General features: G+C 37.4%; 2 protein-coding genes across 8 annotated transcripts in view; both read right to left on the minus strand.

The window, feature by feature from the left end:
- LOC144978898 (uncharacterized) overlaps positions 1-16,993 on the minus strand; it is a 150,477-nt gene that overhangs the window by 94,706 nt on the left and 38,778 nt on the right. The window lies entirely within an intron of this gene.
- LOC144977929 (uncharacterized) lies at positions 14,083-16,853 on the minus strand. Its single transcript, XM_078923343.1, has 2 exons — positions 15,862-16,853; positions 14,083-14,140 (listed from the first exon to the last, which is right to left on the minus strand). Exon 1 carries the CDS (start codon positions 16,851-16,853, stop codon positions 15,867-15,869), a length of 987 nt encoding a protein of 328 aa, XP_078779469.1. The 3' UTR covers positions 14,083-14,140; positions 15,862-15,866.

Below are 16,993 nucleotides of genomic sequence, written 5' to 3' on the forward strand. Positions count from 1 at the left end.
TTGGTTGTGCTTTTTCTTTTCTAGTCCTTAAAATATCCTCCTATGCATTGAATGGGTAGCTAGAGCTCAATTAAATCTGACGTAAAGTACTTAAAGAGAAATCAACGTCCCATCTTCCTGGTAGCGAGCAATTGTTGATTATATGAATACTCTAAATGGATCATCGGGTCATGGTGCTCTGATGAAAAGGCTCTAATAAGACTAGGGTTAGAACCGATCTTTTTTGGAGGAACGTGGATAGTTTATACACACGGTAGAGTCACGATCTCCCCGGCCAGGCGGAGTTGTCGTACCAGTAAGGTCGCGGGTTCAAGCCCCCATCGCCGCCGCGAAATGTTTATTCTCTATTGTCTTCTGGCACTTTCCTACTCAATTCATTTCTTGTTATTATCAACATAATTTAAGTGCCTCCTCCACTGACTTTTCTGATGAACTTTTAAAAGCTTCCGCCACAAAATAAGTTTTTAAAAATTGAGCTTTTATATAGCGCAATATCCACTAAACGTGCTCAAAGCGCTTTACAAGGGGTCACTAGCCAACAGCAACACTTAACATGTAGGACGGGACATGACGCCTGTTAGGCGATATTATAATTTTTTTCGGACAGAGACAACGCTGTTAACGGCCAGGTACTCTTTTTGCACCTGAGCACGGTGAGAGAATGTGAGTAAAGAGCCTTTTCCAAGGACTCAACTATGTGCCGAGCGAGGCTCGAACCCAGGAACTTCCGATCCGACAGCGAGTGTCATACCACAAGACCACATAGCCGCACAAGTAACACAATAAGACTACACACTGTGTAGTACACATCCAGCTAGAGGCAAATCTCGATATGTGTAGTCAGTCAGTCAGCACGTCAGTTTTCCTTCAAAAATAGTTCCCTTATTAATCCCAATGGAATTTCTACACAAAACGTTCGGGTCTATCTTTAGGCACGACTGAAATAGCAGGCGTCAGAATAGACTATAAATGAAAAGTGAGTGAGTTTCCTTGGTCATGGGAAGAAGAACAAAAATAAACATTCTGAAATGTGCGGCTATGTGGTCTAGTGGTATGACACTCGCTTTCGGATCGGAAGGTCCTGGGTTCGAGCTTCATAGTTGAGTCCTTGGAAAAGGCTCTTTACTCACATTCTCTCACCGTACTCAGGTGTAAAATGAGTACCTGGCCGTTAACAGCGTTGTCATTGTCCGAAAAATTGTAATATCGCCTAACAGGCGTCATGTCCCGTCCTACATGTTAAATGTTGCTGTTGACCAGGGACCCCTTGTAAAGCGCTTTGAGCACATTTAGTGGATATTGCTCAATTAAAAAAAAAAATGAATGCCGGAAGCTAGCCTCAAACTCTTGTCTTACGGTTTGATAGTTAAGTACCCTGTCCACCCTTAGCTGTCTCCGTTCAACCTTGGTCTGTGTTTATTTTTATTGTGTAGTATTTGCTAAAAAAATTCCTAACGATAAGTATTGACATGAAAGCTCCAATTTATGAAACGGAGACGGATACTGTATACGTTTCGGGTTTCCCCTTTATCAGCAAAACATGGTGAATGGAACACTAAGGACGAATGAGAGATGTGTGAATGGCGTAGTTAAAGTTATTCACCTTCAATACTTTCAGAAACATGAGAACGAGACATGACGCCTGTTAGGCGATAATACAATTATTTTCCGACAAAGAAAACGCTGAAAACGGCCAGGTACTCATTTTTACACCCCGAGTATGGTGAGAGAATGTGAGTAAAGAGCCTTTTCCAAGGACTCAACTATGCGCCGTGCAAGGCTCGAACCCAGGACCTTCCGATCCGAAAGCGAGTAGTGTCATACCACAAGAACACACAGTAAAAAAATGTGACGAATGAGCCTTTTCCAAAGTCGTAATGTCGCAACGACCACAGGGGGACTCAAACCACGGGCCTTTTAGTCCGAATACCAGTGTTATATCACAAGACCCCAACACGAAAGCAATTCCGTGCACTTATTTCTCTCTTCATTCTTATTCCTATTACAAATCATTTTAAATTCATTTTTACTTTCTACAATCTCTTTTGTTCGTTCATTCATCTGTGCTATTCATTAACTCTTTGTTCTTTTCTTTTGTTGTTATATTATTATTATTATTATTATTATTATTATTATTATTATTATTATTATATTATTATTATTATTATTATTATTATTATTATTATTATTATTATTATTATTATTATTATTATTATTATTATTATTATTATTATTATTATTATTATTATTATTATTATTATTATTATTATTATTATTATTATTATTATTATTATTATTATTATTATATATTATTATTATTATTATTATTATCATTACTACTATTATTATTATTATTATTATTATTATTATTATTATTATTATTATTATTATTATTATTATTATTTTACTACGAAGATCGCCATTCCTTCCATGTTATTGTTGTGTGAGACAAGAAAATCGGGCAACCTTGAGACAGACAATCTTCAGCGTAGACAACAACAACAAAAAAAAGAAAAATAATAAGAAAAAGCCTTTTTAATTGGCCATTTTACAATAAACATCCTGGCAAATTAACATGGGTTGTTTGTAAGTCGCAATCATAGAATTAAACGAATGAGAATACGTACGAAGCCTAAAAAGTGTCCACCAATGAAAGCATTCAGCGCCATTTTGTTGTTGGCTGAGAATGTAGTAATTACCATTCATTCGGTATCTATGTCAACATAACGACACAAGAAAAACAACAAACAATATCAAAATCCACAATAAAATGTTTCAGAACTGTTGCGTATATTTATGGCACAACGAAGCTGTCAAAAAATGAAGTTAGAGAATGTGTGTAATCATTATTTATAATAACCTGTAATGTGTTTTCCAACCACCACATCATCTACTACTACAACCACCACCACAATATCATCACTAACACTACTACTACAACCACAAGCCCCACATCATTATCACTACCACTACTACTACACCACCACCAGCACATCATCATCACTACCACTACTACAATCACCACAACCACATCGTCATCACTACCACTACTACTGCAACCACCACCACCATATCATCATCATTACCACTACTACCACAACCACCACCACCACTACTACTACAACCACCACCACATCACTACCTCAACTACTACAACCACCACCACAATAGCACCACTACCACTACTACTACAACCACCACAACCACATCGTCATCACGACCACTACTACTACAACCACCACCATATCATTACCATTACCACTACTACTACAACCACCACTACCACCATATCATTACCATTACCACTACTACTGCAACCACCACTACCACCATATCATCACCATTACAACTACTACTACAACCACCACAACCACATCATCATCACTACCACTACTACTACAACCACCACCACATCATCATCACTATCACTACTACTACAACTACAACCACCACCACATTATCATCACTACCACTACTACTACTGCAACCACCACCACCATATCATCATCATTGAAATTTTTTTTTTTTAATTGAGCTTTATATAGTGCAATATCTACTAAATGTGCTCAAAGCGCTTTACAAGGGGTCCCTGGTCAACATTTAACATGTAGGACGGGACATGACGCCTGTTAGGCGATATTACAATTTTTCGGACAAAGACAACTCTGTTAACGGCCAGGTACTCATTTTACACATGAGTACGGTGAGAGAATGTGAGTAAAGAGCCTTTACCAAGGACTCAACTATGCGCCCAGCGCGAGGCTCGAACCCAGGACCTTCCGATCCGGAAGCGAGTGTCATACTACTAGACCACATAGCCGCATCATTACCACTACTACTACAAACACCACCACCACATCATCATCACGACCACTACTACTACAACCACCACCACCGCCACCATTTCATTACCATTGCCACTACTACTACAACCACCACCACATCATCATCACTACCACTACTACTACAACTACAATCATCACCACCACCACATCATCATCACTATTACTACTACAACTACAACCACCACCAACACCACATCACCTCACTAACACTCAGTACTACAATCACTACCATTAGGTTTTGGAGCTTTACTTCATTTGAAATAAGGAAACTTCGGAATTGTATTTGGCATTGTGTTTATATATCATAATATAATTCTAATCAGTTATCTATTTAGAACTAGATACTATACAATATGTATGCCAAATACCACCCCAATTCCCCTTTCTTGTGTGCGGGAATTCCTCTTTCGGCATTGAAATTGAGTGTGAGAGAGTCATCACTACACACATAAACAACAGAAACAATGTAAAAACAAGACTATGACACGCAACCACTCACACACGAGGCTATACTATTTATCCTTTTCTCTATATAGAATAGGACAAGACAAACAATAGCTTGACTCTCGCTACACTTCGCATTGATGTTTGTCGTCTCACGAGTTCAACTCTCGGTCGACCTGTCAATATTCCTTTTTGCCTCGGACGTAATCATTAATAGAATGTTGTGTGGTTTTGATCGTGAAGAAAACCTTAAGAAGTCACATTTATATCATTTTAGAGAGATCGTTTTGAATAATTTTGAGTTAAACGAGCGAGCAGCAACTTGTTTTCATGAACGGCCGATCAGCGCTTGTTTACTATAGTAACGCGATTCCCAGCCAACAGCAAAATGGCGGATATTTTTCTCATCGAGGCCGCTGGTTTGGTTAGCCAATAAGAGCACCGTACGGTTTCCATTGGGTAAATTCCTTGGTCGCAATTATTCAATCAAAATAATATTTATCTTTCTGTACGGAAGTGGTCTTTGAGCATTCTTTGTCATGCAATGCCAAAGCATCTGTGTTTTTTTTGTGTCGAGTAATATCGTTGTAGCATGTTTTATTATCGATCTTTTTTATCGATTTTTCTGATGAAAAAAGATTTGAATAATAATAATAATAATAATAATAATAATAATAATAATAATAATAATAATAATAATAATAATAATAATAATAATAATAATAATAATAATAATAATAATAATAATACACATTTATACAGCGCTCATTCTCGTGTAAAACACAAGCTCTGGGCAATTTACAATATATAAATTATCAATTTTAAGTGAAAAAAAAATATATTGAACCCGAAATGCTCCTCTTTTAAGAGTTAGATACTCATTATTTCTTTTTAATTTAGCTTTTATGTTGCCCAGTATCCACTTAAAGTGCTCAAAGCGCTTTACAAAGGGTCTCTGACCAACAGCAATACGTAACATGTAGAACGAGACATGATGACGCCTGTTAGGTGTTATTACAATATTTTTTAACGGACAGATACAACGCTGTTAACGACCTGGTGGTACTCATTTTACACCTGAGTACGGTGAGAGATTGTGATTAAAGAGCCTTATCCAAGGATCAACTATGCTATACTATGAGATGTAAAAACGTGATATGTTGAGAAAACAAACAATTTGTTTGCGAAAGAAATGTCTTTTTTTTAAAAAACCGATAAGAATAAATCAAAGAGAATAACCGAGCATTAAGACAAATTACTCACAACTGAGTGGAAACCGTTTTAAAGTTTTAGATAGAGGGATTGGTATGCTGGAGTAGAAATTAACTTTCAAAGGATCGACAACAACAACAAAAAAGAGAAACACAAATTGGTGAAGCAGAAAAAGATTGAAAAACAAAAGAAACCGGGTTTTAATCGCTGATCAATTTGTTGGGATACAAAAAATCAATTCTTAGTTGGGAGTCAGGGTTGCCAGATAAATTCTCTCCTTACCAGCCAAATTCAGAATTTTCCCAAAAAAACTTCACTTGACCTTGAGTTTTTATACAGTGCAATGTCCACTTAGCGTGCTCCAAGTCCTTTACAAAGGGTCCCAGGCCAATAGCAACACGTAACATGTAGGACGAGACATGGCGGTATGGTAGGCGATAATACAATTTATTTTTTTTTCCGACAGGGACAACGCTGTTAAGGGCCAGGTGGTACTCATTTTACTCCTGAGTACAGTGAGAGACTGTGAAGAAAGAGCCTTTTCCAAGGACTTAACTATGCTCCGAGCGAGGCTCGAACCCAGGACCCGAAAGCGAATGTCATACCACAAGACCACACTCAACACAAGAATAGAATATTCTAACTAAAACAGAGAATCACCAAATAAATTGGATACATCATATTGTACAGTAAAATGAGCTCATATAGACGTGTCTATCCATACTTTCATATTGTGTAAAATACAGTATTGATTGGTCTATTGATTTGACACAGATGGATTTCTTGCTAAAGATTAAATTATTTGTAAATACAATTAGCCCAAAAAAACAAAACAATTAAAGAATCCAAAATACCATACCAATTATTCTAATGCCAAAAAGGCTTCAAAAAGAGTAAATAAATTTGTTTTGTTGTTTTTGTTTGTTTTGTATGTTTTAGTTGTTGTTTTTTTTTTAATTTGGCATTTAAAACGCCAAATTGGCAGCCCTGGTCGGAATACCGGATTTGGGGACTCAAAACGAGTCCTTGAAATTGTTCCTTAAGATGACGTGAAAACCAAAACCCTCTTGTGACTCAAGTCATCGAATGCTTGAGACGAAACTTTACATTTTAATGGTCCCATACAACACCCCCCCCCCCCCCCCCACCCACCAAGCCACCCACGCACACGAACAAGAACAGTACAAACAAAAAAAAAACCCAAAACGATCACCATCACAACGTTTGTATAATTAGTAGTAATAATAATAATAATAGTAATAGTAATAGTAGTAGTATTAAATCTTTATTGTCCATCAAATGGAAACTCAAGCTCTTTAGTGGTTTTCATTGCTCGAACAAATAATATAATTAACATAAATAGAAATGTGTGGATCTCTCTCTCTCTCTCTCTCTCTCTCTCTCTCTCTCTCTCTCTCTCTCTCTCTCTCTCTCTCTCGTGTGTGTGTGTGTGTGTGTGTGGATTTGTTACAACAAATTTCGACTTAAATGAAGTAATCATCCAGATATTGTAATTATCTTAGATTTTTATCCAAATATGTCCGGAAAATAGTTGAAAATAGTTATTTCCAGAGTAATTCGTACTCGAGTCAGGTAATTTCTTTGTGAGAGTACTGATCGATAAAAATTACCTAACCATTTTTGTATTTTTTCCTCCCTAATTATTGAGGAAATGGGTTGTCTTTTTTACGAAACCCACCGAAACCTAGTCCCAGGTTCACTTCCCAATGGTGTACACTTCCCTGAGTCCCATGTTCAGTCCCCACTGCTACTTACTTCTCATAACTTTGTCGAGTTTCGTCGGGTTTCGGCGGGTTTCGTAAAAAAAGACGCACCGTGAGGAAATTGTTTTAGCTATTATTTTCTTAGAAAAAAAGTTGATTCAGTCAATAGGGAAGAAAATCATGGCGTGACACCTTCTACTCTTTTTCGGTTCCAAAATCAATGGAAGTGTTTATGTAACTAGTCCTTCATAGGACCAATAATGAATAGGTTACATATTGAATCATAAAGGTGATATCACTATTTCAGTAGCAGGATGTGTGGGCAGATTCTTAGGATTATAGGATGTACGAGAGCGAGGGCGGATAATAATTTATTGACGACCAGCATGTATTCAACCTAGAAAATTAGATACCATCACTCCCTAATATTACTATCATCATCATCACTATCATCATCATCATCATCATCATCATCATCATCATCATCATCATCATCATCATCATCATCATCATCAGTTTCGGTATTATCATCAGAATCATCATAAGCATTATTATTTATCAATATTTTCATGCTCCTCCTCCTCCTCCTCAACATCATCATCATCATCATCATCATCAGCATCATCCTCATCCTCCTCCTCCTCCTCCTCCTCCTCCTCCTCCTCCGCATCATCATCATCATCATCATCATCATCATCATCATCATCATCATCATCATTAACATCATCACCAACATCACCAACATCATCATCATCATCATCATCATCATCATCATCATCATCATCATCATTAACATCATCACCAACATCACCAACATCATCATCATCATCATCATCACCATCATCACTATCATTACCAGGCCCCTAATCGTCACAGGATACCTATATAAATCTCTTGTTTTCATTGATGACAAAATGAACATATTGACATATGATAATCTTCCCATTGTGATAAGATCTTTTACTTTCCATTCATATTTTCTGTGATGGACTGAACTAATGAATTAGATACAGTTTCTATAGATCTCCAGAGGGAGGATTAGATGGCAGTGACCATTATACCGCCGTGTTGTTCTCTTTGTTGTGTTGTTGTTGTTGTTGCTTGTTTTGTTTTGTTTTATTGTTATTGTTTCTGTTGTTGTTGTTATTGTTTGTGTTGTCGTTGTTGTTGTTGCTGCTGCTGTTGTTTTGTTGTTGTTTTTTGTTGTTGTGTTTTTGATCTTCCTTTTGTTGTGGTGGAATTGTTTTGTATATTGGGGGTTAGAAGGGGGGGGGGAGGGTGGAGAAAGGAGGGGTTGGTTTTTAGTTGTCTTTTTTTTTTTTTTTTTTTTTTTTGTTCCTCTTTATTTTTGTGGCGGGGTTGTCTTGTCTTTCGGTTTGTTTGTTGTGTTTGTTTTTTTTATAATTGGGGGGGGGGGGGAGGGGGGGAAGGGGAACGACTGGAGTGTTTGGGAGGAAGGGGAAGGTACGAGGGCTCTTTCATAATTAACCGAAAAATGCCTGTAAAATCCGCGTTTTTAATGCTATCAACAAAATTCTTGCACGTGTTCATACCTTGACTCGTCCTTCATTTCTCTACGTAACAGCCAAGTCTGTCGACACACTTCTGCCAATGCCGCACCATGGAATAGATACCCTCTCGGAAGAAATTTCCGTCAAGGTTTTGTAGCCATTTCCGCACATGGTCAACAAGCTCTTCGTCGACATCAAAGCGCTTTCCTGCCAACTCACGTTTCAGTGGCCCAAAGAGGTGATAATCAGATGGTGCGAGGTCTGGACTGTGTGGTGGGTGTGGCAAAATCTCCCATCCATATTTCTCTAGCCAACCTTGCGTCACTCGTGCTGTGTGGGGTGTAGCGTTGTCGTGTTGCAAAATGACCCCGTTGGTCAACTGCCCTGGGCGCTTTCTGCGAATGGCCTCCCTAAGCTTGTCAAGAGTTTGGCAGTACCTTGCAGCATTGATTGTTTCTTCAGGTTGTAAGGTTTCGAACGGAATAACACCACGACTGTCCCAGAAAACAGTTCCTATTATTTTCTTTGCTGACCGCATGACTTTGAATTTCTTCGCGACAGGTGAGGATGGATGTTTCCATGTCATCGAATCTTGCTTTGTTTCTGGGGTGCAATGGTGCAACCAAGTCTCATCACCGGTGACTATGCTGTCAAGAAAAGTCACATCGTACCCTAGAAAGTCTCCGCCGGCGTTGGCAGTATGCCCGTAAACCCTGCGTGAGCTCTTGCTTCTTCTCAAAAGTTCCCTGCAGATGTCCAATCTTTGTTCTTTATGATTGTCTGTCAAGTGCTTAGGAACCCATCTTGCGCTGACTTTTCTGTAGCCAAGTTCATCAAATACAATTCTATGGGCAGAAGTTTCCGAAATTTCAAGACTGCTTGCGATTTCATGAAGTTTCAACCTCCTGTCTTGACGAATAAGCTCATCAACTCGCTTCACATTGTCTTCTGACGTCGCAGTTATCGAACGCCCTCTCCCTTCCCTGTCTGTCAAGTCGGAATGGCCGGCTTCAAACAAATTACACCAGTGATAGACTTGTGTACGGCTTATAACATGCTCACCATATACACTCTGAAGTTCTTTATGAATTTCGGTAGGATTCAGACTTTTGGCGTTCAAAAAAACCTATGACAGCTCTGATTTCCTCCTTTGACCAAGTTTCAAGGTGGGCCGCCATCTTTAAAATCGTCTAGAAATTCATTGTTCAAAATGATGCACTTCATAATTTCTGGGAATATTCGTAAGGAAATAAGGAATATCATGTCGTTTACAGAATTAAAAAATCTCCACCACTGGTTGCTGAGCAATGGGCATTTTTCGGTTATTTCTGAAACAGCCCTCGTAGTTTTTATTTCATTTGTTTGTATTGTTTTTTGTTTTGTTGTTTTTATTTTATTTTTTTCCCCCTAGAATTAAATTTTTTTTCGCCTTTCATGTCTTCCAAGATGTTTGAAAAACGGAGACACTTTGATCCACAAAGCCCATGAAATCGGAGTTGATCCCAGTTTCTATTGCGTTTAACTAACAATATCAATGTATTGCTACTACCCTGTGGATAGGACGCTAGTCTATCACAAAGGTGCATTCCGCAAGATCTAGCAGACTCAGTTACCCAAGCAGAGAGAAAACAAAAAACAAAGTAGGGTTGGGAGGGGTCAGAAAGAAATTTGGACTGCTCAAGGAATGATATAAAAGAAGTCCCTTTGCGTGTGAGGCAAGTAGTCTATCTACTGAGCTATCTGAATCCGCCATAGTTTTTTTTTTTTGTTTTTTTTTTTTTGGGGGGGGGGGTTGGGGGGTAAAAGTAAATTTTGATAATGAGGACAGTAAAAAATGAAAGAAAACTCGGTGTTGTTTTCATAATGATTAATATTCTTCTTCTTGATTAACTAGTTAACTGCCGTACTATGGAAAAACACGTATTTAAAAATTTGGCCAGAAAACTCGTCCTTCAAATATCGATCGATTTAAATGACCCCCATCTGGACAAAAACTTTCAAACCTGGGACTTTAATGAAGACTTTGCAAAATCCCAGGTTTGAGAGCTTTTGTCAAGATGAGAGTCATTTAAATCAATCGATATTTGAAGGACGAGTTTTCTGGCCAAATTTTTTAATACGAGTTCTTCCAGATTAAGGTAGTTAACAAGTTAATCAAGAAATATGTTTATGAACAGATAATATGTGGGGTGAAATTTTTCAAAGCTTTTTTCGGGTTTTTTGTATTTTTCCCGATCCTAATTATAAAGTTGTTTACAGTATTCTGTGTTCACTAATGAGGAATGTCCCTTGATTTCAACCCATCATTACTTAATTTAGTCTGTCGTTAAATGTGCCCCACACACTCAAAACGTTATTATGTCGAGATGAATGGGACTTCGAAAAATTGTTTTTATTTAGAATAGGGAGGAATAGTCGTGACGTCACACCCTCTACTTTTTTGGTTCCTAAATCCTTGGAAGTGTGTATGTAACCATCCTTTGGAATACTAATAAAGAATAGGTGAAAATGGGGAGGCTTCGTATGGGGAACAAAACAGACAATGGACGTTTCGGGTACAAACCCTTCGTCACCACAACAATACACAAATAAACGTGGAAAACAAATAAAATATAATGCAAAAAAAACTGTTGTCGTCTGTACGTCGAAACGTCCATTGTCTGTTTTGTTCCCATACGAAGCCTCTCCATTTTCATTCTTTCGTTAGTATTTTACGATCACAGTCTTCAGGCAGCCCTTACCGTTTTCTAATAATGAATAAGTTACATGAAGGTGGCGCAACTATTTCAGTTGCACGATCTATAGATAGTATGCGCTTGGCTAAGAAGCTCACAACATTGCCATCCGGAAGTGTAACGGACCAACACACAAAACTCTGTGTATCCATGGACGTCTATAGTCGGGTTAATACAGTTCCGTGAGCAATACTCATAAACGCGGATGGCAAAAAAAAACAATAACAACGACCTGAGTGACGTCATCTTCGAACTATCTATAGATAGTATGCAGATGACGTCACTCAGGCCTTTGTTATTGTTTTTGCCATCCGCGTTTGTGAGTTGTTCTCACTAAACTGTATTAACCAGACTATAAAAGTTCATGGTTACACAGAGTTTGTGTGTTGGTCCGTTATACTTCCGGATGGCAATGTTGTGAACTCCTTGGCCAAGCGCATTCTATCTATAGGCAGATTCTTAGGATTACGGAACGTAAAAGTGCGAGGGTGGATTAGCTTTATAAACGATTTTAGGCTAGAAAACAAGATGCCATCACTCTAACGCCTGAAGATTATTTAGACAAACTACGTATTCTGTCCTCCGGAACAGTGGGTTTGTTTGTTGTTTTTAAGGGTTTTACGGCACTTGCAACACATTAAGGTCATATCAGCGCCAGTAAAAGGAAGAAAATGGGATAGTAAAAAGTTCTAGAATTACAATTAAAGCACAAAAGAAAAGGTGAGACAAAGGGGAATTGGTTCAAATAGGAAACAGATGTAGATTCCAAGAGTACACCGTCAAAGTACTTAGTTTGAAATCACCTAAAAGTCTCATCCAGACACCAACACAGGGTCCCAACTAAGAGGAATACAATCAAAGATTAAACTAGACTTACCTTTAGGGAAGTTGACGTTTAATATGGATTATTAAAGTCAACTGATTGGGGAAGGTATTCACATGAGAGATGCTCTGAGCATGCGCACAAGTCAGTATTTAGCCCGCATGTTGATACACATTTCAACTAAGGTATTCACATGATAATCTATTTACACATACTAAATTAATACACCAAGGGAGGGTTACTACTAAATGTTAATAAGAAAAAAGGGGTTGGGCATGTGAATACCTTCCCCAATCAGTTGACTTTAATAATCCATATTAAACGTCAACTTCCCTAAAGGTAAGTCTAGTTTAATCTTTGATTATAATACATCACTAATTGGTGGAAGGCATCACATGAGATTTTAGCCAAATGTGAAGCAACATGCTTACACCATAATAATCAACAAAGAAAACATAATTTTCAATAAAACTTATTATTGAAGAACCAAAAACATAATCAGAATCCAAAAAATAATAGTAAACAAAAGCGATGTTATAACATGTCAAGAACATCATGACTGTTGCAAATAATACTATATTACAAATGATGCAACTCATAATAATTACAAGGGTTGCTTACTGCAGCTTTCATATTGTATTTTTATCAAACATAATTAACGTTTGTTATCAAGAATAGCTTGAGAAAATACACTGTCATCCCTGGAGGGTTTTTGAACAAATTTCTCATAAAACTTGGCAAATGTACATTCACTAGACCAACCTCCAGTGTCCAATACTTTTCTTAATGGGACATCTCGAATTAAAGCAGCAGAAGTGGCAGCTGCACGTGTACTGTGAGCTGTAAATATAGTCGTATCAATTCCTGAAAGTTTGAGAACTGATTTCACCCATCTAGACAAAGTGCTGCGTGAAATAGGTTTATGTGGTTTCACATAAGAAATCAACAATTGTTTAGAAGTTCTTAATTTTTCTGTCACATTCAGATAATGTCTAAGGTGTGCCACCACACATAGACGCTCATTCTCAAACCTTTTTAATTCAATTGGTTTAGAATGCTTCTTTGGTAAAGATGTTTTTAATAACGATGAATGGACAATCACACATTTGTCATCATATAATGTTATATCATCAACAGATATTTATGTAAAGCATCACCTCTCTGAGCTGATAAAAGACATAAAAGCATAACAAGTCTCAGAGTCAATTGTTTCAACGACACATCAATAACATCTGGCCATCCAGATAGATGATCAATAACTAAATCGACATTCCATGTTTCATTGTATTTTGGTAATGCTGGTCTTTTGTTAAAGACTCCTTTAAGCAGTCTTACTATAATTTTATGAGTTCTAAATTCCATGTATCCGTAAGATGATAAATGAGCAGCAACTGCACTCCTGGCAATATTTATAGTATTATAACTAAAACCTTGTTGAAACAAACCACTCAAAAAATTTGCAAAAACATGAATTGTGACTGGAGGATAATGTTGAACTTTTAGAAATTCTATTCATTTCTTAATGTAGATGCTGTACGATTTAATAGTGTTTTTCCTCCACGAATTCAAAATGAGATCTACTGACTGCTGATCTAGCTCGGAGGAAATTAAATGAGGCCCGAAACCTTGAAAACAAGAAGGTCTAATTTGTTCCGTAGAATTAGAGGATGGGTGGTTCCCGGGACGATGGTAGAATTAGAAGATCTCTTCGACAAGGAAGACGAACTGGGGGTTTGGAAGCAATATTGTTGATTTGTGGGTACCAGAATTGAGTCGGCCAATCGGTACCACCATAATTCCTGTCGCTTTTTCCTGAATAATTTTTTGCAACACCTTGGCAATGACACTGAAAGGGGGAAAATCATAAAACGTTTTATATTTCCAACAAATTGAGAAAGCGTCAATTTCTATTGCGTTTTCATTCCATTTATATGATACAAATTTTTCAAATTGAGCATTAGCCTCACTTGCAAACAGGTCAATTTCTGGTTCAATAATCAAATGTTTTAAAGCTACTTTCAAATCATGGGGATTTAACTTCCATTCAGACTCCCAATTAGTGATACGTGACTCTCTATCCGCAACCGTATTCTTTTTCCCAGGAATGTGTGCTGCACTGATCCATATATTGTGATCCATGCACCATTTCCATACCTGAAAAGTTATTTCATTATTTTCCACTGAATGGTTTGTGCCCATGTGATGAATACAAGCTATAGCTGTTGTACTATCTGACATAATACGAATATGTTTATTTTTAAATTCAGATTTAAAACACATAAGTGATTCCAGTATTGCTTTAATTTCCAAATAGTTAATGTGTCTATTTTTGTCATCCAAGGACCAATGACCTCCTGTACTGATATTCCCATTTTTACAGCCCCAGCCTATGCAACTCGCATCTGTGAATAAAATCGCTGTTGGTTTTGATTGTGTAATATCATTATACATAGTTTCAACATTTTTGATCCATCAATGCAGTTCTAATTTTGCTTTCTTTGACAAACCCATGGTCGCATCAAAATTACCCTTATTTAGTTTCAACGCATTATCCTTTTCTGTTTCTAACTGTCTATAATACAACGGTCCAAATTTTGTTGCTGGAAAACTAGCTACCATTTTCCCTACAGCAATTGCTATATCTCTTATTATAACTGGATAATCCGTCTTTAGTAGTCCCAAGCAGGTTTCCAACAAACTCTTCTTTCTATCCTCTGTGAGACATACTGTCATACTTTGAGAATCTATGACCACCCCAAGGTATTGAATTTTTTGCGTTGGAACCAGTATAGACTTATCAGGATGAACCACAAAACCTGCTTTTAAAAAGGTAGATAGAGTAAGACACATGTTCTTTAAACAATCAGATTTTGTCGCTGCTACAAGCAAAGAATCATCAATAAAGTATGCAGATAAAAACCCCTGCCTTCTCAAATATGAAAAAATTGGTTTTAAGAGTCTGGTAAAAACCCTTGGAGCCATGGCCAAACCATTAGGTAAAGCGTTAAATTCATACAGCTGACCTTTCCATATAAATCTCATGTATTTCCTATAGCTCTCATGAATGCTGACAGAAAAATACGCGTCTTTTAAATCAACAGATGTCATGAAAGCATCTTTCGTAATCAACTAAAGTGCAGCTTCTAAAGTTTCCATTTTAAATTTTTTATATGTAACGACAGTATTTAAAGGCTTTAAATTCAGAATCATTCTAAAAGAACCATCCTTTTTCTTTCTTGTAAATATGCTAGAAATTACTTCACCTACTGCATGATCGCATTTAGAAATTATTTCTTTTTCTAATAGCTTTTTAACTTCCAAATCTATAATGCTACATTCTTCTTTATTCCATTTTATGGAGGCATATGGTCTAGAATATCTATGCAAATCTAGAAGTCTACAATCAAACTCCACCAACACTCCTTTAACATATTGTAAAATTGATTTGTTGAATGTTAACTTTTCCCAATATTTTACAAATAAAGATATTTGTCCTCCTTTAAAATTATTAATTTTTGATTTCAAATATGATAGAACTTCAGGTAAAATTTCTATCCAGTCACTCACCAAACTTATTGTTTGTAATTGTTCTTCCATTTCTGTGGGTGGCCTTTCTTGTTCTGTACAAACTTGGGTTTTGGTTGCCACTTTGGACGGGGGAAGGCACCCCCCTTGCTTTGCCCTAAAAAAGGTTTCGTCGCACTAGCAAATCTTGTACTTGTATTGTCTTTAAATTTTTCTGGGTTGAAGGTGATGTTCAATTTTTCCAGTTCTTTCATTTCTTTGATTTTGTTAGGCAAATTGTCTCCAAACAATAAAGGCTCCACTGGCAAATTGTCATCCTCGCACAATCTATGCAGCGATTTATTGATAAAGGGCTTTAGATAATTTCTCCTTTTAGCAGACAACTCCCTGGTTGCATGTCCCAGTAGAGCCAATGCATCCGTGCAGTCTCTTTTTAGTGACTCAGCACCATTCTCGTTCAGCAGCAAGTTTGTTGTTGTTGTTATTGCTGTTGCCGCCTTGACTACACTCCTTTGTATCTTTACTAAACTGAGATCTCCTTTAATTGCCTTATTAGGTAAGTATCTCCAAATTTCTTTATTAACTGTTGGCACCACCAAATTGTCACAATTTTCTGGTCTAAGATGAGCTTCCAATCTCTTTTTCAACATTTCGGGATTGAGTTTGGTTGAAAACCGGCCTTTCACCACCTTTGCAAGGTTGCTCCTCACCTTCCCTCCAACTTTTTCTTCCTCATTGAATTCATCCTCCAAACTCCTCAAAAAACTATCACTCTCATCATTGTTCTCCTCACTCCTACTCCTAGTCGTTTCTCGATTACTACACAACAAATCCTCTTCTTCTTCCAAGTTTGGTTCGACTTCGCCACCGTTATCAACGTCATCACTATCACTATCACTCCAGCATTTGTTGTCGTGACCCAGTTTTATTCTTTTATCTTTCGTCTTCTCTCCATCCACATTCTTACGCTTCATCACAAGCTCCGTAAGCGAGTCAAACCGTGCTTCCCACTGTTTGTTCAACTCGCTCAGCATCGCCGCTACGTCACGCTGCGAGCTGTCGTCACTGTCACTTGGTTGCGTCACTACGTCGTTTTGGCGAATGGGTCACTGGTGACGTTATCTTTCTCCATTTTTCAAATGATAATTATTTCTGGACAAAAATGAGAGAGATA

Source organism: Berghia stephanieae, chromosome 8 (assembly GCF_034508935.2).
Source record: "Berghia stephanieae isolate SIO BIC M18660-M18661 chromosome 8, UCSD_Bste_1.3, whole genome shotgun sequence".
Lineage (NCBI taxonomy): Eukaryota > Metazoa > Mollusca > Gastropoda > Nudibranchia > Aeolidiidae > Berghia > Berghia stephanieae.